Below are 21,676 nucleotides of genomic sequence, written 5' to 3' on the forward strand. Positions count from 1 at the left end.
AAATCTCATTCTCACTCTTACCTGTTACACCCAAGAAAGGCAGGCATCTGAACACCTAAATTTATGAAATTTGCCTGTTGATGTGGGGAGGTTTTGTTTGTTTTTTTTTATTTTGTTTGGTGCTCTAAAGGACAGATTTTATAGGCAGTAAAACTATTCAAAATTTAATTATTTAAATTAGAAATCACTTTATTAAAATGACAAATTTCACAACCATAGTTCTTCTTTACAGTTTTTAAGTTTAGCTTGCAAATCTTATTTTTCTTCCCATAAGCCTAGCATGTTTCACCAAGCTTTTAAGGAGTCTTGAAATATGCTTGGTTAACTTGAAAAATGCTAATTAATTAAATATACTCTGTGGCTTTAAACTGCAATTATGAATTTAACATCTTAGATTATTCTTAAATCCTTCAAAAGCCTTCCTGAATTCTGAATAATTTTTATAACTCTAATAAAGTCATCAACAGTAATGCTAACATATCTTAGATATTCAAAGCTATGCATAAACTTAATAAGATTTCAATTTAAAACCACAAGTCTAAATCAACCAATTATATGTTCCAAATTGAAGTTTCAAGGCTTTCATTCTAATATGCTTTTAAATATTAAAAAAAAATTACAAATTACAGGCATGTAAAATTTCAAAATGCACAGTTTACTTCCTAATACAAAACATCAGCACTATGATTTTGACTATTTTTACTTTCCTATCTTAAACTCCAAATTTTCCAAGGGTTAAAACAGGCACCTAGACACCTAAAGAAGACTGCTGCCATCCCAGTTCATTGAGATCTCTGCTGGATTGCTCACTGGGTCCCTGTCAGTGACCTTGATGGGAGTCACTGAATCCTATCTCAGTTACTGTTGTGTTGTTGTGTGTACTGAATTGATTCCAACTCATAGCCACCCATGTGACAGCGTAGCACTGCCCCATAGGGTTTTCTTGGCTGTAATCTTGTACATGAGCAGATCATCAGGTCTTTCTCCCAGCGAGCCGCTAGGTGGGTTCAAACCACCAACCTTTTAGTTAACACTTAACCGTTGCGCCACCAGGGCTCCTTTTACAGTTATTAGGCCGTGGTTTTCAGAACTTAAGGAGGGCATTGTCTTGCAGAGCACACAGTCCATGTAGCCTGATTCTTCTGTCTGCCAATGGGAGATGGCAGGATCCACCCAGGTTCATCACTGGATTGGATTTTGCAAATCTTTTGTTCTTAAATAAATATTCTTTCCATATACAGTAAAACCTGCAAAAGCCAGAATGTGTGTAAGGTAGAAACCTGTCAGGGAAGGAAAACTCAAATATCTTCCACTTACAGAGAGAGACAGAAAAGTGTTTAAGACTGTACCCTGTCAAAGGCGGGAAACTTGTAAGACCCAGAAAAACAAGGCCGTCCTGTGGAGTTCCAGCTCTCAAAGGCTTGACCGTGTCTCTGAAGACATGAACTTCATGGGATCTTGCTATTCTCCAATATTCTTAGGAACAGCAGCCTTCTCCTGGAATATTCAGAATGATACGGATCCTTACCGTGATATTGATTGTATTTTGGATTACTCACGTGGCTAGCCCTGGTGGCACAATGCTTAAGCGCTCGACTGCTGACCAAAAGGTTGGCAGCTCCAACCCACCAGCTACTCCATGGGAGAACAATATAACAGCCTTCTTCCGTAAAGATTATAGCCTTGGAAACCCTATGGGGCAGTTCTCCTCTGCCCTATGAGTTGGAGTCAACTCAACAGCTACAGGTTTGGCTTTATTTATTTTGTTTTTGTTTTTGTTTTTTTTTATCTGACGTGCCATCATAACTATAAGGTGGTTCTGCTGAGCTCCTCTCTGTGTATATTATAGTTTTCACATTCTTGTTCTTAATTACCATGACAATATGTCTGAATATGTATTCCTTCTAGTTTACTTTACAAATTGTCAGTTACTAGAAGCATTTGAGGAGCTCTGGAGGCACAGTGGAAACCCTGGTGGCATAGTGGTTAAGTGCTATGGCTGCTAACCAAAGGATCGGCAGTTCAAATCTGCCAGGCGCTTCTTGGAAACTCTGTGGGGCAGTTCTACTCTGTCCTATAGGGTCGCTATGAGTCGGAATTGACTTGATGGCACTGGGTTTGGTTTTGGTTTTTTGGAGGCACAGTGGTTAAGCATTTTGCTGCTAGCCAAAAGGTCAGCGGTTCAAACCCACCAGCCACTCTGTGGGAGAAAGATGTGGTAGTCTGTTTCTGTAAAGATTACAGTCTTGGGAACCTTATGGGGCAGTTCTGTTCTGTCCTATAAGGTTGCTATGAGTTGGAATCATCTCGACGGCAATGGTTTTATTTTTTGTTTTTGTTTTAGGAGGATGTTAAAATGAAAAGGGGCTGTGCTTTACAGCTTGTCTCGGTTGGGCTCCTAGTCTCTGGGGCACAGGAAGGAATCATCTGCCCCTCGTGACCTTTTGTAGGTCACCTGCACTGAGACCTTTCCACACTACTGAATTCCTAGTGCCAGTTCTGGAAAGAGCTGCTGCAGCCTCCCTGCATAGCCCATTTCAGCCTGGGCTAGATAGAAGGGCACCGTGGTTGCTCTCCTAGGTGATCATCAGCATACAGTGCCAACCTCAGGTTGTCTTTTATCTTGTGTCCAGAAAGACATAGTATTTTCATTGAAAAACTTATTTCAGGGGGATACTTTTAGCAAATACTTCCAAAGATGAAAAGTTGTTTGATTTCTCTAACAGAAGCTTCCATTTCCCTTAACCGCAACCCCACCTATAAAGATGCCTTGGCAAAGAATTCACCAGGGCTCTGCCTAAAGATCTGCTATTTTGTAAGGTAAAGTCTCTGCACGCACTCAAGGATTTGTGGAGTCGGTGAAATGAAAAGCTGAAGCAAGGGGCTCTATCTCTTCCCTGTGCCTCCCTGCCTTTCCCTTCCCAACGATTCGTAGAACCCCTCTGGATAGACCGGAAAGAGCGATCTCAAATCAAATACTGGAATTCCTCACAGAGCACAGTGATTTTTCTCTGCAGTACCTGAGCTCAGTATTTTATGCCATGTGTTTTCTCCCGTCTTATAGCGTTTTAGTATCAAACAACATAAGAGATAGTGAAAGATCTCTCAGCTGTGTTCTTTACGTTTTTACAACAGTAAAAAAAAAAAAAAAAAAAAGTAATATAGCTCATTGTAGAACATTTTGAAAATATATAAAAGAATGTATCTATAGTAACAACTGCTCACAATCCAACTACCTGGAGAAAACCATTGGTAAAATGTTGGTATATTTCCTTTGTCATTTTTTCAAGCATATTTTTTTAACATAGCTGAAACAAAATACATATAAAGTTTTGTATCCTATAGTTTTCACTTAAATAGGAATGTTCTCTAGTCATTAAAGACATGATTTTAATGGCCATATAATATTCCAACATAGGATAAAATATAATTGACAGTTACATTGCCCCATTTTTAGACATTTGCTTTGTACTTTTTTCCTTTATAACTACCCCGATACACATGATTATGTTTAAATCTTTGTCATGGCTCCTTTGATTGTAATACACATCATCCTATCGAAGCACTTTGAATGTGGTGGGAAAAGATGACCAGTGGGTAGTTCTCTTCCCTGGCGCCCCTACCGTAGTAGCCCCCGCAAGGATATGAGAGAACAAATCAGCCTCTGTCTGTGTCTGAGTCCCTTCCAGGCAACAGATTCCTATAGGAACCCACCAGACTAGAAGTCTTTGGCTTCGGTTTTGGATTGTGGTTTTTTTTTTCCAAACTCCTTCCTCATAGGTATTGGATAACAGAATTCTGGGTCATGTTCAAAATGGATGCCAGCTTGACCAACACGATGGAGGAGTTTCAGGAGCTGGTGAGAGCTAATGGTGAGGAGTCACACTGCCGCCTAATTGACACAACTCAAATGTGAGTGTCAAGGTTTTGACTAATCTTTCGAAACCACCTCCCTTCTGTAATGCAATCCAGGCTGCTTCCGCTAGGTTTCTGACTCCCACTACGACTGCTGCTCCTTCATCACTCTGAAAAGGCCCTCACACTCCAAGTGCCCAGCCAAAGTAAAAGGCTAGGTAGTTAAGAGGAAAGCAGAGAAGCCCCCTGGTGATGAAGCTGTAGGTGACTAATATCCGAGAGCAGAAAAAAATAAGTCCCAGTCAAAAAGAAATCAGGTAGCAAGATACTGACTAAAAGTTATACAGATCACTAGAAACTGAAAGCAGGGTGGCTGAATTCAGGCCTCTTCAACAGCTAATGCCAAGAGCCACCCTGAACTTGTGAACAGGGAAGGGACTGCTGAAAATGTATTGAGCGTGGGGTCTACAACATACACGATGTCCGCAAAAAGCACTTAGACTTCTAGAGCTGGTTGGGATATCAGGACCAGCTCAAATTATTCCTTGATTTCTTATTTATGAGATTGACTGGCCCACTTTGGGAAAAAGGATCTTTCTCAGTTGGAGAAGGGAGTGAATACATCGAATGCCAAGGTTTTCACATTGTGGGTGCTTTATTTTGGGATATGATAGACCCCTAGGACATAGAATTCCAGAACTGAAAGGCATTCTAGAGTTGGTCTAATTCGACATCCTGATATTTCAGATGGGGAAACTGAGGCTCAGCAAGGTTGTGACTCGGGTAGGCTGCATAGCTAATTAAGTTCGCGGCAGAGCAGAAGCTGGACTCAGTGCCCCTGTTTGCAGTGCGCTGTGCCATACCCATGTAGAAATGACTTCAGAATCACATTCCATGGCCCTAAGTAGATCCGTTTAGCAGTTTGGTTTCTCTGTATTTCTGTCCTTACAATTATACAAGATTAAAGAGATCTCTCAAAGTAACAATTTGTTCTTTTAAGGATGAAGAACCTAGGGCCCAGGGCACTTGTCAAACCCAGGTCTTCTTGTCCCAACATGTGTATAAGTGGTTTTCCTCTACCAGTATTTTCCATAGTCTCTTCTTTAGGAATTAGTCTGTAAGATATTGCCTGACCAGATATATTTGAGAAATGGTGAGTTAAATGTTCCTTTTGCAGTGCATCTCAGAGCCTGTAATATGCTCGTTGGCTCATGGGACTACAGAATCTATAGCATTTCCCAAAGTCTCCTGACCACAGAACACTTGTCAAATGATCAGGTCCCCTAGGAACACCAGTACGGGAAACACAGATCTGCACCCTGCTGCCTCTCACAGTTGGGCAGCTCCCCTTTGCTTCCTTAATAGAGGAAACTGAAACTGAGTAAGACACACATTGGCTGATTAAAAGAAAATATGGAGGGTACCCTAGGGTCAGCTAGGCTTCATTTCCAATGGCCGGGGGAATTTTAGGAAAGTGCCACAAACCTGCCCAAAGTGACGGTCCCACAAGTGATGCCCTGCAGCAAGACATCTCCCCTCAAGCAGCGCTAAGAGCTGGTTCCCTGTGCCCTTCTACCCTGAAAACCACTCCACACCCTTGCAGTTGCCAACCAGAGAGAATCCCCGTCACACTCACAGGAATGACGCAACACAGAAGGCACAGAGCGGACATGCCAGGGGCTAGGCAAAGGGGAGGAGACTGTGACCAGTGCCCATGACTCTGTTCTTTTATCACCTCAAAGTAGACACTCCTTCTACCCTGTTCCCATGGCCCACTTGAAAGGATCATTGAAAACCAGCAAGGCTTCCCGGTTACTGTCATATACAAAATGAATTTGGGGAAACGGTGCATGCATTATTTTAACCAGTGGAAGTTAGCTAACAGTGCTTTGTATATTCTCCTGGGAAACGTTAATGGATTTACTTATAAAAAGCCATTTTGATTTTTTTTCTTTCTCCCTGTTTCCTGCCTTTTCTGTTTATCCTCAAAAGCAATGCCCGTGACTGGTCTAGGAAGCTTACACAAAGGATAAAGTCGAATACCAGCAAGAAAAGGAAAGTCTCCCTACTCTTTGACCATCTGGAACCAGAAGAGCTGTCTGAGCATCTCACCTACCTTGAGTTCAAGTCCTTCCGGAGGATATCTGTATGTACCCAAGGGACAAGAGGAAAACTTCCCTGGGGCCTGTCTGAAAATCAGCAGAGAAATTCAGTACCCACTCCCTCATCCTAGAGGCCCCCTCAGTGCTGAGGAGCTTAGCCAGCAGGCTTCTTAGAGTCCAGAAAATCTGTACCCTCTGAATCTCTTGGGTTACTTCTGCTGTGCCTTCCCCGCTCCCATCCTCTGTGCTCACCCCACCCCACCCCACCCTTCACTCCCTTCACAACACTCAGCACACATAACAGCATCACACCCACACTTCTTGTATCTCTGATAATGATTAGACTCCCAGAAATTTAAAAAAAAAAAAACTCCCTCCAGAAAAGAATGGGGGGCATGTCCTCTAAGAGTTTGAGTTCACTCTTGGATAGGCTTTGAATGGCTCTGGAAGTCCCAAAATTCAGTAGATACTCCTGGTTTAGCCCAGAATATACTTAAACCCTTGAAGTAGTACTGACATAGCCCAGCAGTCACCCATGATCCTGGAGATAAACTACGCTGTCTCAAACCTCACTAATGGGGTCACTAAGCAGAGGCAAAGTTACTGGTGGCAGAGAGAGATGAAGGGAAAGAGAAGATTTCAATTTATCATCAGGGACAGAAAGAGCACGCAAGTACATCCCTTCCTTACTACAAGCCTTAGAACTCCGTATGTGATACCAAAAGAGCATTGGTTCCATCCGGGAGAACTCGTCAACATGTAGGATGACCCTCAATGGCCGACATGGTTTCCAGAGAAATGATACCCTTATTCTTCTCAGCCCCACCCCTACCAACAGATACAATCTTCTATTTTGCTCTGAAACTAGAGTTGATCTAGTTGTGGATGCATTTCTTAGAATGGCCTATGTCTGCCGGGTGAGGGGAGGGATGGCTTGAGCAAGGTCACACAGCTTATTCAAGTCAGAACTTGGGCACAGGTCATAGGCAGGTCCCTCTTCTTTTATGTCACCATTCTGCATATCAGCCACTCAGCACCTCTTCCCAGTCCAGTTGTGTCTGGAAGGGAACCCACAGACCAGGTTACAGAAATTCTTTCATCTTTTCTCCCATATGTTAACATCTCTCCTGTCTTCACACAACTGTTGCCAGTCAGCCAAGAACCCCCCTCCTGCCCAGCTCCCTTTCAGAAGTAAGTCTGGAGCATTAATCTGCACTACCCCTATCCCTTCATTGGCAGCCCTCAGACAGACCCACAGGCTCCAGTTGGGAGGCTTCACCTGGGAACCTGTCATTTGGCAGTGCCTCTCTCATCATGGGGCAGGACACCAGTCAGAGCTGAGAGCCACTGAAAAGAGCCATTTATCACACTGGAAATCAGAGCTGTGCTGGGGCTAGACTGGCAGGGCTGCTGGGCAGGGTCTGTGGGATGCCAGAGCACAGATCAGTGGAGGCAGAAGTGAAGAGCCAGTGAGAAACAGGGAGCTGAGCCAGTGCTCACTGGGGTTGAGGCAGTGTCTTCTTTGCAAAGGGAAACATCAGTCTGAGCCTTCACTTCTTGAAGTGGCATGGTCCCTTCACCGAAGAAAACTAGGGTTTTTTTTTTTTTTTCCTATACAGTTCTGAACAGTTTTCCCCAACTGTAACCTTCCCTTCAACATGGGGTTGGAGAGAAAATCTCCACTGTGAATTGAGTCGTATTGTATATTTTGTGTTTACTATAACACTTCAGGGTAGACGGACGGCTAGGGTCCCCAAGAATGCCTCCATGGTTGGTGATTCACGAGGAGGGCTCGCTGTTTTATTACAGTGAAAGATATGAACGAAAGCAGCAAAGGGAAGAGGCACGGGGGGAGCCCAGAGGAAACCAGGTGCAAGCTTCCAAGAGTCCTCTCTCAGTGGAGTCACCCAGGACACACTTAGTTCCTCCAGCCTCAAACTGTGACAGCACGTGCAGTGTTGTCTACCAGGGAAGCTCACGGGAGATGCAATGTGCAAGGTTTTTGTGGGGGTGCTGGTCATGTAGGTACCCTCTACCTAGCCTGGACCAAAATTCCACACTCCCAGAAGGAAAGCAGGTGTTCAGCACAAACCATATTGTTTACACAAACAGCTTAGACACACTTATCAGTTAGAGAAAGGTGGGCACATTCCTGAAATCCAAGTTCCTCAAATGTCAGTTAAGGGCCAACCTTGCGAGTGGCCTTTCTAAGGACAGCGGTGTCAGGCCTGCTGTGTTAACTCTTCTATGCAGGGCGTGGGAGAGATAACTGGGGCGATTAAAAAGCAGGTGGATTCAATGCTGTATTTACAGTGGGAGGTGTATATAAAATGAATTCATTGGAATGAGTCATGAGAACTTGCTTTTATATTCAGTAAGATTTTTGCTTTATATGTCTCCCTTACACAGTGGTTTTGGTCCTACTCATATTTTTTCACCCCTCAGCAGCCACACAGCACATTAAAATTACAATCAGTCAATTTGCACCTGTTCTAGTTAGATGATGGGTTCTCATCAGTGTATTCACTCATCAGGCAGGACTAAGTTGTACTACAGAACAACCCCTCCCCACCCCAGTCCTGGTAGCTTAACAAGCAGAAGCTTGTTTCTCACTCACGCTACATGTCTAACGTGGGTCTGCCGATCATAATCACTCAGGGACCCGGGTGACGGAGGCTTCATCCTGACATGAATTTCCACAATCTCTGCAGCAGCGGGAAGGCAACATGGCAGATCACTCACTGGCTCTTAAATCGTTGACTCAAATATGACATCACATTTCCTTGGCTAAACCATGTCACATGGTCGCCCCTGATTTCAAAGGGGAGCGCTGAGACGCAGAGAACTGGGAATCTGTGGAACACATTAAGGGATCCCACAGCAGTGATGGAGGAGAGCAGACCATCCCTCCCTCTTGGTGATGCTGACTGAGCAGAGGGATTCCTTGGGACAGGGGCACGACAAATACGGTCGTCACTTATACTGGATCTTCCAGGACGTTCCCAACTTCACACATGCTTTTTCACCATCAGCCGTAGTCAGTGTCACTGTCAAGTGTAGGAACTATGCTCACCGAAAATACTGCAGACTAAGTTTCACATTGTCCCCCACTCAGACTCTGATCAAGATGCTATGTAGTAGAAGGAATCCACACAGGCATTTTTAGCATGAGGTTAGTATTCTTCCCATTAATACCAGCTCACGTGTCTCTGTAGCACTTTGAAAAGTTATCTTGTTTGATCTTCGTTACAATGCTTTGTCCTAGATAGGTAGGGCACATTTTTATCATCCCATTTTTTAAAGTCTAAAAACAGCTGGGAGAGGGGGGAGGAAAGCGATTAAGCAAGAGAGACAGATTAAATGTTTTTGTGGGAAAAATTCTCTCTTTTAACTTCAGCGTCAGACCTGGAACCAGTACTGAGATCTTTCTTCAGTACTGTATTCTTTAGAATTCTGAAGAGACAGTGTATCTACACCAAAGCATTTTTTTTTATTAACTGGGGTCTGTGCCCATCCACTTGTGCTTAATGGCTTTTGGCATAGAGAGGTCATGCTAAATGAGACTAAATGAGGCCACGCTGTGGAATAAAGACTCCCCTTTCACCATGCCTGGCAGCCAAGTGGAGAAGATGCGTGAGAATGCAGGAGTGCCTCTGTCCCAGAACAGTCCCCAGCCGTCAGCTCAGCAGAGGTGCCCCCTCTTCAGGTCACCCAGAATGCCAGAGGAGCAGTCCTGATGGGTTTCTTTTTCCCCAGTTCTCCGACTATCAGAATTACCTTGTGAACAGCTGCGTGAAGGAGAACCCCACCATGGAGCGGTCCATTGCCCTGTGCAATGGCATCTCCCAGTGGGTGCAACTGATGGTTCTCAGCCGCCCCACCCCACAGCTCCGAGCAGAAGTCTTTATCAAGTTCATCCAGGTGGCTCAGGTGAGTGGGCCTGGGCTATAATGTAAATTCTCTACCCTTGTTTTTCCAAGGCCTAGTCTGTCCGTATGAGGGGCTTTCGCTCCTGAGACGGTGCCTTCACCTGTCCCCAGGTATGTTTGACCTTTCTGTTCCTCATACAAGGGCAACATGGAGAGGGCCACACAGGCCAGTTCAGGAGTCAGGATAAGGTTTTTATTCTGCTGGTTAAATATTTAACATTTTTCAAAAGATGCTTACCAGCTTACATTGGTTTCTCCTCATCTGGCCCATACCCATGGCAAAGGAAAGCACAATGCCACGCTTTACTGAGTCTGGACAAACCTTGGTTGTCTTCAGTTTTTGAGCCCATGTTATGTTAAGTGGCTGGATTTAATGTTTGAGGGGCAGAGTTTAAGCATTTGATAAAAGGGAAGCAGATACTATGGACCCATATTTGAAATGTCCTGGAGATTCTAGCTTCTCTGTCCCAGTTATTGTCTTGTACAGGTGAATAAGACAAAGCCCTTGTCCTCAAAAACATAACAGTCTGGTTAATCTGGGGTAAAAGAAAAGACTTCACATAATAGTATATTTTCCAACCCTGAATGGTGTAGACAGACCAGTGTTTCTCACTGTTTCTCAGAGCATGGACCATCTGCTCTGGTATTATCTAGAGGCATGCTGACAGTAGAGACCCCTAGGGCTAACCACAGATCTAGAGAATCACAGTGTCTGCAGTTGGGGCCAGAGATCCATGTTAAGCAAGTACTTTGGGTGATTCTTAAGAACCATTAATCTATGTAGTGGCCTACAGACCAGCTGCAACACAGAGAAGGGGGTGCGACACCTTGCTAGATTTGGGACCCACTTGTCTGCAGTTAAGTCTAATGGGAGAAATGGACAGAAATTGCCACATCTGGTTGCTAGTCTCTGACCAGGATAAAGAAGACTTACAGCACAGGGAAGAGACGCAGCCTTTTCCCTCCCAGGCGTCTGACATATACAGTGACTCTGTATCTTCTGTCTTTGTGTCACAGAAGCTCCACCAACTACAGAACTTCAACACATTGATGGCCGTGATAGGTGGGCTGTGTCACAGCTCAATCTCCAGGCTCAAGGAGACGAGTTCACACGTCCCGCACGAAATCAATAAGGTCAGTGCTCCTGCCTTCTCTGTGGCCCTTGGCAGCATCCCCAGAACCATTGTGGATGTTTTCTCCTTGAGAAGCAATCCAGAGAGCATTTCCAAACTGCAGTATGCCCCGCCAACCAGGCAAAGTACCAGGGAGGTACACATCAAGAAAACCCGCAGAATGGGGAAGTCAGATTTCAGAGTGACTGTAATCAGTCTGGCCACAAGCTGTGTCGCTGCACCTGTTCCTGCAGGGTCAGCTGAAATAATGCACATGTGCCTTCTCCCCACGTACATATGTTGTTGTTGGGTGCCATCAAGTCAACTCCGACTCATAATGATCCTGTGTACGACAGAAATAAACACTGCCTGGTCCTGCACCTTCCTCACAGTCTTGTTATGATCGAGCCCATTACTGCAGCCACTGTGTCAATCCATCTCCTTGAGGGTCTTCCTCTTTTACATTGACACTCTACTTTACCAAGCATGATGTCCTTCTCCAGGGACATGTCCAAAATACATGAGATGAAGTCTCGCCATCCTTGCTTCTAAGGAGCATTCTGGCTGTACTTCTTCCAGGACAGATTTGTTTGTTCTTCTGGCAGTCCATGGTATATTCAGTATTCTTCACCAGTACCATAACTCAAAGGCATCAATTCTTCTTCAGTCTTCTTATTCACTGTCCAGCTTTTTTTGCATGCATATGAGGCAACTGAAAACACCTTGGTTTGGGTCAAGTGCACCTTAGTCCTCAAAGTGACATCTTTGTTTTTGAACACGTTAAAGATTTGCAGCAGCTTTATCCAATGCAATATGGCATTTGATTTCTTGACTGCTGCTGCCATGAGCGTTGATTATGGATCTAAGTAAAATGAAATCCTTGACAACTTCAACCTTTTCTCCATTTATCATGATGTTGCTTACTGGTCCAGTTGTGAGGATTTTTGTTTTCTTTACATTGAGGTGTACTCCATACTGAAGGCTGCAGTCTTTGATCTTCATCAGTAAGTGCTTCAAGTCCTCTTCACTTTCAGCAAGCAAGGTTGTATCATCTGCATATCGCAAGTTGTTAATGAATCTTCCTCTAATCCTGATGCCCTGTTCTTCTTCATATAGTCCAGCTTCTTGGATTATTTGCTCAGCATACAGATTAAATAAGTATGGTGAAAGGATACAACCCTGAAACACACCTTTCTTGACTTTAAACCATGCAGTATCTCCTCCTTCTGTTCAAACGACTGCCTCATGATTCATGTACAGGTTCCTCGTGAGCACAATTAAGTGTTCTGGAATTCCCATTCTTTACAATGTTATCCATAATTTGTTATCCACACAGTCAAATGCCTTTGCATAGTCAGTAAGTCACAGGTAAACATCTTTCTGGTATTCTCTGCTTTCAACCAAGATCCATCTGACATCAGCAATGATACCCCTCATTACACGTCCTCTTCTGAATCTGGCTTGAATTTCTGGCAGTTCCCTGTCAATGTACTGCTGCAACCACTTATGAATGATCTTCAGCAAAATTTTACTTGTGTGTGCTTTTAATGATATTGTTCAATAATTTTCACATTCGGTTGGATCACCTTTCTTTGCAATGGGCACAAATATGGATCTCTTTCAATTGGTTGGCCAGGTAGCTGTCTTCCAAATCTCTTGGCATAGACGGCTGAGCACCTCCAGCGCTGCATCTGTTTGTTGGAACATCTCAGTTTGTATTTTGTCAATTCCTGGAGCCTTGTTTTTCACCATTGCCTTCAGTACAGCTTGGACTTCTTCCTTCAGTACCATCAGTTCTTGACCATATGCTACCTCCTGAAATGATTGTGCGTCAACCAATTTTTTTTGGAACAGTGACTCTCTGAATTCCTTCCATCTTCTTTTGATGCTTCCTCTGTCACTCAGTATTTTCCCTGTAGAATCTTTCATTATTGCAACTCGAGGCTTGAATTTTTTCTTTAGTTCTTTGAGCTTCAGAAATGCTGAGCATGTTCTTCCCTTTTGGTTTTCTAACTCCCAGTCTTTACACATGTCATTATAATACTTTGTCTTCTGGAGCCGCCCTTGGAAATCTTCTGTTCAGTTCATTTCTTCCATTCACTTTAGCTACTCGACGTTCAATAGCAAATTTCAGAGTCTCTTATGACATCCATTTTGGTCTTTTCTTTCTTTCCTGTCTTTTTGATGACCTTTTGCTTTCTTCACATATGATGTCCTTGATGTCATTCCACCATTCATCTGGTCTTCAGTTATTAGTGTTGCAATGCATCAAATCTATTCTTGAGATGGTCTCTAAATTCAGGTGGGATATACTCGAGGTCTTACTTTAGCTCTCATGGACTTGTTTTAATTTTCTTCAGCTTCACCTTGAACTTGCATACGAACAATTGATGGTCTGTTCTGCAGTTGGCCCCTGGCTTTGTTCTGACTGCTGATATTGAGCCTCTCTCCATTGTCATTTTCCACAGATGTGGTCGATTTGATTCCTGTGTATTCCATCTGGCAAGGTCCATGTGTATAGTCACCATTTATGTTGTTGAAAAAGGTATTTGCAATGAAGAAGTCACTGGTCTTGCAAAATTCTATCATGCGATCCTGGCATTTCTATCACCAAGGCCATATTTTCCAACTACCAATCCTTCTTCTTTGTTTCCAACTTTCACGTTCCAATCACCAGTAATTATCAATGAATCTTGATTGTATGTTTGATCAGTTTCAGACTGCAGAAGTTGATAAAACTCTTCAATTTCTTCATCTCAGGCTTTAGTGGTTGGTGTGTAAACTTGAATAAGTCATATTGACCGTTCTTCTTGTAGTGGTATGGATATTATCCTATCACTGACAGAGTTGTATTTCAGGATAGATCTTGAAATGTTCTTTTTGACAATGAATGCAATGCCATTCCTCTTCAAGTTGTCATTCCCGGCATAGTAGATATGACTGTCCAATTCAAAATGGCCAATACCACTCCATTTCAGCTCACTAATGCCTAGGATGTCAACCTGTATGTGTTCCATTTCATTTTTGATGGCTGGCAATTTTCCTAGATTCATATTTTGTACATTTCATGTTCCAATTATTAATGTATATTTGCAGCTGTTTCTTCTCATTTCGAGTCATTCCACACGAGCAAAATGAAGATCCCAAAAGTTTTACTCCATCTATGTCATTAAGGTTGGCTCTACTTTGAGGAGGCAGCTCTTCCCCAGTCGTATTTTGAGTGTGCATGCCTTCCAGCCTGAGGGGCTCATCTTGTGGCACTGTATCAGTCTGTCACACTGTGGTGGCTTGTGTGTTTCTGTGACGCTGGAAGCTACGTCGCCAGTATTTCAAGTATACCAGCAGGGTCACCCATGGTAGACAGGTTTCAGCAGACTAAGACATACCAGGAAGAAGGACCTGGTGGTCTACTTCTGAAAAAACTGACGAGTGAAAACCTTATGAGTAGCAGTGAACACTGTCCATGTACATATGCTGCTGAATAATGAGAGTCGCCATCTTTAATCCTAGCTGCTTTGCTGCAGCTCCCTGCTACAAAACTTCTTCCCAGAAGGGAATAACGGTTCAGTTGACAGTAGTTAAATTTGCATATAGAGTGTAGTTGTATAGCGATACATTAAAAACCTAGCTGTCCAGAACACTTGATGAATGACACCCTGCACAGCTGAATTTTCCCAGAGAGTTGGAGATGAACTCTTTAGGTTGTAAAAGAGTACATTGTAACAGATAATGTTTCACTGGGAAACATTTTTCTTAAATGTCCTAAGACCTTTTCTACTTTATTAGATCTTATGGAATATAACTTAACCTTTTCTATATGATGCAGAGCTACTATAAATATAAATCACTACAACATACTAAAGATATAAATGCAGCTGTGTCTGGTATGGGTTAGATAATGACTGCTCTGTAGGCATTTTCATAACATGTAAGAGGACCAGCAAGCCCTCCCTTAATATACTGAAACCCTAATCCTCCAAGCTGGCACAGAGGGAGACTGTCTTATTAGGGAGAGATGCCTGAGCCTCGTATCCGTTTCCCCCAGGTGTTCAGCCTCCCTTTGGGGAGTCTCTCATTCATCCTCCCTGCTGTCACAAGGCTGGGCTCTGGGGATGCTGCCCACCTGTCCTCCTCCCAATAGTCTGGTCAAAAGGGGGATCTTTAGTTATTTTTTAATCTCCTGCAGTTCAGGCTAGAACCAATTACCTGTATCTTACAGATGAAAGAAGGGAAAGATTAATATTCCTTCGATTCAGTTAGCCATGCACTTGACGATGTCAAATTACACCCGTACTTCACACACACCCACACTGTCTGCTAGAGATGCGTGAGAAGGAAGCGCTCTTACCATCCTACGGTGATCGAGGGAAGCTGACTCCAAGATTCAAGACGTTTATTATGGAGAAATGGTACTTCAGGACATGATTATATTAAAAGAGTCTGGGGCACAGTGTTTAAAGTGGTAGTTTGTGTGTTAACATGATAGCTATCTTTCATGTCTTTGCTTCTGATGACGTGTGGAGAGTGGGGTCCTGTGAACTGCTTGCTGACTTAAACCAGGTTTGAAAAGAACGCCAGATGTCGCTGCTCACATTCTGTGCTAGTGAGCAGCCGTGCCCACTTCCAGGGCCAAGGCAGGGGTCTGCTCTTATGTAAAGCCCCCATGTGACTTCACCTCATCCTCTTTCTTGTCCTTTGCTGAGAACTGGTCTAGTCTGCTCAGTCTCTTTATTTCAAGGTTTCAGTCTGTGGGTGTCCCCTACCTCCTAAACACAGGCCCCTTTCAGGAGTCATTGCAATAAGGCCCACAGAGTGCCTCCTAGAGGAGAACATGCAATAGACCACTGAAGTGCCACACTTACAACACGTGTCTCCCTCTGTCAGCAACACAGCACAAACAAGTATGCAATACGATGTCTCTGGAAGCATTCACAAGACACTAGGGAAAGGAATTACGTGGCTTGGGGCCAGGGGCCATTGACTTTTCACTATATATTCTTAGACCTTTTACATTTTTATAACAGGTGCTTATACTATGTTTTTTGTTATTGTTGTTTTATGGGCCTGTCTAATCTTTGGCTGAAGGGTGAACCTCAGGAGTAACTTCATTACTGAGCTAAAAGGGTGGCTGGGAGCCATACTCTCAGGTTTCTCCAGTCTCTATCAGACCAGTAAGTCTGGTTTTTTTTGTGTGTGTGTGTGTGAGTTAGAATTTTGTTCTACATTTTTCTCCAACTCTGGCTGGGACCCTCTATTGTGATCTAATCAGTGGCAATAGCCAGGCACCATCTAGTTATACTGGACTCAGTCTAGTGGAGGCTGTGATCCATTAATCCTCTGGACTAATGTTTCCCTTGTGTCTTTGGTTTTCTTCATTCTCACTTGCTCCCGACAGGGTGAGACCAGTAGAGTATCTTAGATGGCCATTTACAAGCTTTTAAGACCCCGACGCTACTCACCAAAGTAGAATGTAGAACATTTTCTTTATAAACTATGTTATGCTAGTTGAGCTAGATGTTCCCCAAGACCATGGTCCCCACAGCCCTCAGCCCAGTGATTTGGTCCCTCAGGGAGTTTGGATGTGTCTATGGAGCCGGCCTTGGACAAGCTGTGCTGGCTTCCCCAGTACCGTGTACTGTCTTAGCCTTTACCAAAGTTACCACTTATCTATTGTCTAGTCAGTGTTTTTCCATCCCCACCACTTCCTCTCTCATAACCATCAAAGATTTTCTTTTTGTGTGCAATCCTTTTTATACTATGTATTTTTTTAAAGGAAATACATTTTAATCTGAAAATGATAAAACCTTGTTTTAAATTGTTAAGTTATATAGAATCAAGTAAAGCATACCTGCTTCTTACAATATACCCTGGGCTGTCTGACTTAAGCTGAAGTTTTTAGAGTCATACTCTGCATCTTTTCCATGAATCATCTTCTACCCAACATATTAGGGATGGGGTGACATCATGGTTGTGAATGAGAGGAATCAAGCAGCCACTGCAGACACTCCACCCTCCCCAGCGATGCCTGTGATTGGTCTGTTCTTCTGCCTCCGTAGGTCCTGGGTGAGATGACTGAGCTGCTGTCCTCCTACAGAAACTATGACAACTACCGGCGAGCCTACGGGGAGTGCACCCACTTCAAGATCCCCATCCTGGGGGTGCACCTCAAGGACCTCATCTCCCTGTACGAAGCCATGCCCGACTACCTGGACGACGGGAAGGTGAACGTCCACAAGTTGCTGGCCCTTTACAATCACATCAATGAACTGGTCCAGCTGCAAGAGGTGGCCCCACCCTTGGAGGCCAACAAGGACTTGGTGCACCTGCTGACGGTGAGGTTCACACTGGAGAACATTCACTAAGTTCTTTCTGTGTGCCAGGCACCTTTCTATGTACCTTAACATATAGTAGCTTGTTTAATCTTCATAAAAGCTCTATGAAGTCGGTAGTATCCTCATTTTATCATCATTAAGTAGCAGAACCTTGATTCAGATAGGTTGTGGACTCCAGAGGCAGTGCTCGTAAACAGTATACCATTCAGATTTGTGGGAGTGTCCCCTCCCTTGCAAAAGCATGCTAAGCTCTTCGGGAGGAGCTGACTGGCAAATCAGGATACAAGGCTTGGTAAGACATGGAGACGGTGTGTTTTCATAAAAAAGGACAAGGAAGTGAGTAAAAAAATCAGGTTTATTATTTGGATCCTGCCACCACTGGCAGAGATTCCTGCTCCCGGAGGTCTCCAAGCCCAGGATAGGTGAACACTCGTCCATGGTGCAGTAGAGCAAGGTGAAAACTGTGAGTTGTGTGACTGTGGGGACGTAACTCTCTAAGCCCGTTTCCTCCTCTGTAAAATCAGAGAGGTTACTCTCTAGATGACTTCTAAACATCGCTGTCAGCTCTAAAATTATACAATTATTTTTTTGCAGAATGGAATAATTTCGTACTTCTGATAGAGTAGAGCCCCGGGCTTCACCTTCGGCTGGTGTCTGATTCTGTTGTCTAACCTAGACCTTTTGCTAATTAGCCTCCGCTTGGGCTAATTAACCTTGGTGGGTCTCTGCCTGAGACTCCTCATATGTAGAAAGATGCACTGCACCTTAACTTCTCTGGGTCATGAATCCTGTGACGAAAACTGTGATGCCTCTTCTCAGAAAAATATGTATAAACTACATACTCAGAAACATGCCTGCAATTTCAAGGTGTCTAGAGCCTCCTCAGTCCATCCACAGACCCTACGTTAGAACTTGATCATCTCTAAAGCCCCTCTTCTCTAAAACGTTATAGTTCTGAGGCATCTGAAACTCGTTAACTTTTAATATCCATTAGTAATTACCTATTATCGTCTAAACTGGGCTCTGTTGGCTGGATGTAAATTTTTAATAGTATCAGGACACGCAAACTATCCTTTCACATCTTCTGTCTGCTTTGGGAGAAAACAAGTGAGGTGTGGACCGTCTGGCAAGGTAGGGCCTTTTGGACTATACACAGAGGTTTAGACAGGAAGCCAGAGTTAAAAAGAGGGCATACTGGGACGGCTCCAAAATTTAAAAACATTTTAAGAGTTAACACTTCCCCTACTAAAATAGTCAGTGTTACACCCTCAAACTTTGTAAACTTTAAAAACAAACTGCCAAAAGCCTAAGAGAGTAAACCACTGGAGAGAACAACCAAGAAGGAAGAAAACGTATCAGCCATGGGAATGGCCCACAGCACCTTAGCAATTAACCTGGTTCTGCTTTGACCTGCAGTTATCCCTGGATCTCTACTACACTGAGGATGAAATCTACGAGCTTTCCTATGCCCGGGAGCCAAGGAATCACCGAGCCCCAGTGAGTTTTTTGTGTAAACGCCTGTTCGTAACAGGGTGCCTTACAGGCCGATCGTTGGGTTCCCTGACCGAAGAAACAGCCTTTTAGTTCAGTTAAATAAATGTATGACGTTTTAGCCTGTGCGTCAGGAGTGGTTCCTGTCCATAAAGAGCTTACCGTCTAGTTGAAAAAAAAAACCCGTTGCTGTCAACTCATAGGGCTTCCAAGGAGTGGTGATAGATTTGAACTCCTGACCTTTTGTTTAGTAGTTGAGCTCTTAACCACTGTGCCACCAGTTGAAAGATAAGACTAATACGTGAATGGTAAATAACTCTATACCATAAGAGTGTCACAGGTGGGTAGTAGCAGGGTCAGTCAGTGGTTTGCAAACTAGAGAAGGGATTTGTATTGTGGGCTAGAGTGACATCTCCTCACATTAATTAAAAAGTGTCTGCACGTGTTTCTTTTCTGTCATTTGTTGAAAATAATGAGCAATATGCATGCTCAACTGAAGCTAAACTCCAGAGGATTTCCAGCTTGGTAGGTAGAAAAGCCTAATCATCCTATCTTCACTGGGATGAGAAAGAGCAGTCTGCTGGATTTTTTACCTCTTACGCTAAGCCATCAAAATAGTGCACAGTCCTGGCACTGCACACAGTAGCAGCTTCTCTTCTACAAACAGGGGAAATAATTTTCATCTTTCTTCTGAAGGGTAGATAGTCCGTACAGTTTCCTGGGAGATTTCCCACCCAAAAGCAAGGGGTACTCAAGGAAAGAATTGATTGCTCTTAAAAAACTCCACTTTCCTGTCCAGATGGCTAAATTTCACTGTCACTACAGAAAGGTCGTGTGCTAACTTCCTATGGTAGGGGAAAATGTTCACTGAAAAACACAGGGCAGGTCCCATTTCCAGGGTGTTACAAGAAGGCATTTTAATGGCAAGGGTACCATCTCCCATTTTCAGAAGAGATTTTATTTTGGGCTAAACCTCAAATATTTAGAAATAGATCACATCTCAGCTTGTACAGGCCTGATTTTTTTTTTCTCAGTGTCTTCCTGCCTCTTAGCTATTTTCCTCGTCATCCACGTCTCTATTAAAAAGGGAATAGATAACAGAGAGGAAATTTAAACGATCTACTTTACTCTTTGTTGGTAGCTCTGACAAAAGGTTTAATAAAGAATGTAAACTCAGGGAAATTGAGAACTTTAAATTTCCTGTAGATGCAGATAACATGTAAGTTGTAAAGTACCAATACATGTGTTAGTCAAGATTATTGTTACAGATTTGTTACGTGTGGGCTCTACTCCTTGCCACCATACCACTCGTAATAGGGGTTGTCCATGGATTCAACTGTCAAGACAGAGGGAAAGGGGGGAGCTGCAGATTATAATACCACATTGTAGTCATGAGGGTTTCTCTGAATTTCTCATTTTAGCCACTAACACCTTCAAAGCCACCAGTAGTAGTGGACTGGGCCTCAGGAGTATCTCCCAAACCTGACCCAAAGACCATAAGCAAGCATGTCCAGAGGATGGTGGACGTAAGTACAGCTGTTCCGGACAACAGCCGGGAACTGCCTGCTTCAGTTCTGCATGTGGAAGGGCGGGGAAGGGAGCACGGTGGTGGAAACACAAGGGTGAGAAACTTGAAACTTGTTCACGTGTGAGCAGAGGAAACCACTTACTTCTCATATTGTGGCTGCAGGACAGTTCAGAAATTAAGTTTTGCCCACATACTTTGGCTCATACTGGGGGAGGGGTGTCTCCTATTGAAGACCTAGCAAGAGAGCCTATGTTTAAAGGTCGTTGGTTGACTTGGGCCAGAGAGGTGTTGGGAAAGGTTTAAGTAAAAGTAAGGGTAACACAAAAAATCTAAAACTGAAATTTTTGGGCATTGTTTGATCCAAAGCACTGTGCAAAGTGCTGAGGAAGGAGCACACACTTTCCTGCTTCTACATTTATCCCTGTGGGCCACTGTTCGTCCTCCAGTGTAACAATAGAAAGCTCAGAGCCAAAGAATGCCAGACTAATGAGTATGGGACAGGGCGGTGGGGAGCACTTCCAGCTGAGCTGTTCAAAGCTGCTCCACAGAGAAGGTCCATTCTGAGCCAAGCAAAGAAAGAGGGGCGGAGCGGAGAGGGCACATCCCTCTGTATGATGAACTAGGAGTTCACAGTAGCCAGAGGGGATGGCATACTTGAGAAGCTAATGGAACTGAAACCACATGGCCACCCTCCAGGTACTGGTACCAGCAAAGGCCTGGGTTTTGCTGGAGCTTAAGGAGTATGTTTCCTTGTTCCTCTCGTTCAGGCTGAGAGGCTTTTATCCAGCCACCCCAGGCCCCTCTGTCAACTGGCTAAAGGGAGAGATGGTTGGTTTCTCTTTGGGAGTCACTAAAAAAAACGCCTTTTTCAGTCTGTCTTCAAGAACTATGATCACGACCAGGATGGATACATTTCTCAGGAAGAGTTTGAAAAGATTGCTGCAAGTTTTCCATTTTCCTTCTGTGTGATGGACAAAGACAGGTGAGGATTTATGCATAGGAATGTGCAGTTATGGGCCCTAGTTAGTGACAGTAGGTTTATGGGTGTGTCACTAGAATAATCTGGTTTATGGGCATGTCATCGGACTAATTTGTAAACTCAGGTGCAGAGTTTAAAATTTTGTCCAGATTAGTCCAAATTAGTCAGATAGCTGAGGCAATCCCTTAATGAATGTTGGAGCAAAGACAGCTATCATCAAATGAATGCCTGTCTTTAGTTTGGACCACAATAGACCATTTAAAAAGTGTGTGCTTTTTCAAACACCTCAGAATTGAAGGTTTCATTAATCTGCCAGCTTAGGAACACTCAACTGTAAACATGAAAATG

At 43.7% G+C, this 21,676-nt stretch overlaps 1 protein-coding gene across 6 annotated transcripts in view; it reads left to right on the top strand.

The window, feature by feature from the left end:
• Window positions 1–21,676, top strand: part of RASGRP1 (RAS guanyl releasing protein 1) — a 74,884-nt gene that overhangs the window by 45,274 nt on the left and 7,934 nt on the right. For all 6 annotated transcript variants that reach the window (XM_049897649.1, XM_049897650.1, XM_049897652.1 and 3 more), the window contains 9 exons: window positions 2,758–2,820; window positions 3,781–3,912; window positions 5,848–6,001; window positions 9,714–9,887; window positions 10,904–11,020; window positions 17,055–17,330; window positions 18,747–18,827; window positions 20,243–20,347; window positions 21,222–21,331. In XM_049897649.1, the coding sequence (XP_049753606.1) occupies window positions 2,758–2,820; window positions 3,781–3,912; window positions 5,848–6,001; window positions 9,714–9,887; window positions 10,904–11,020; window positions 17,055–17,330; window positions 18,747–18,827; window positions 20,243–20,347; window positions 21,222–21,331 (1,212 nt within the window). The remainder of the gene's footprint in view (window positions 1–2,757; window positions 2,821–3,780; window positions 3,913–5,847; window positions 6,002–9,713; window positions 9,888–10,903; window positions 11,021–17,054; window positions 17,331–18,746; window positions 18,828–20,242; window positions 20,348–21,221; window positions 21,332–21,676) is intronic.

This window comes from Elephas maximus, chromosome 10 (assembly GCF_024166365.1).
Source record: "Elephas maximus indicus isolate mEleMax1 chromosome 10, mEleMax1 primary haplotype, whole genome shotgun sequence".
In the NCBI taxonomy this organism is placed as follows: domain Eukaryota; kingdom Metazoa; phylum Chordata; class Mammalia; order Proboscidea; family Elephantidae; genus Elephas; species Elephas maximus.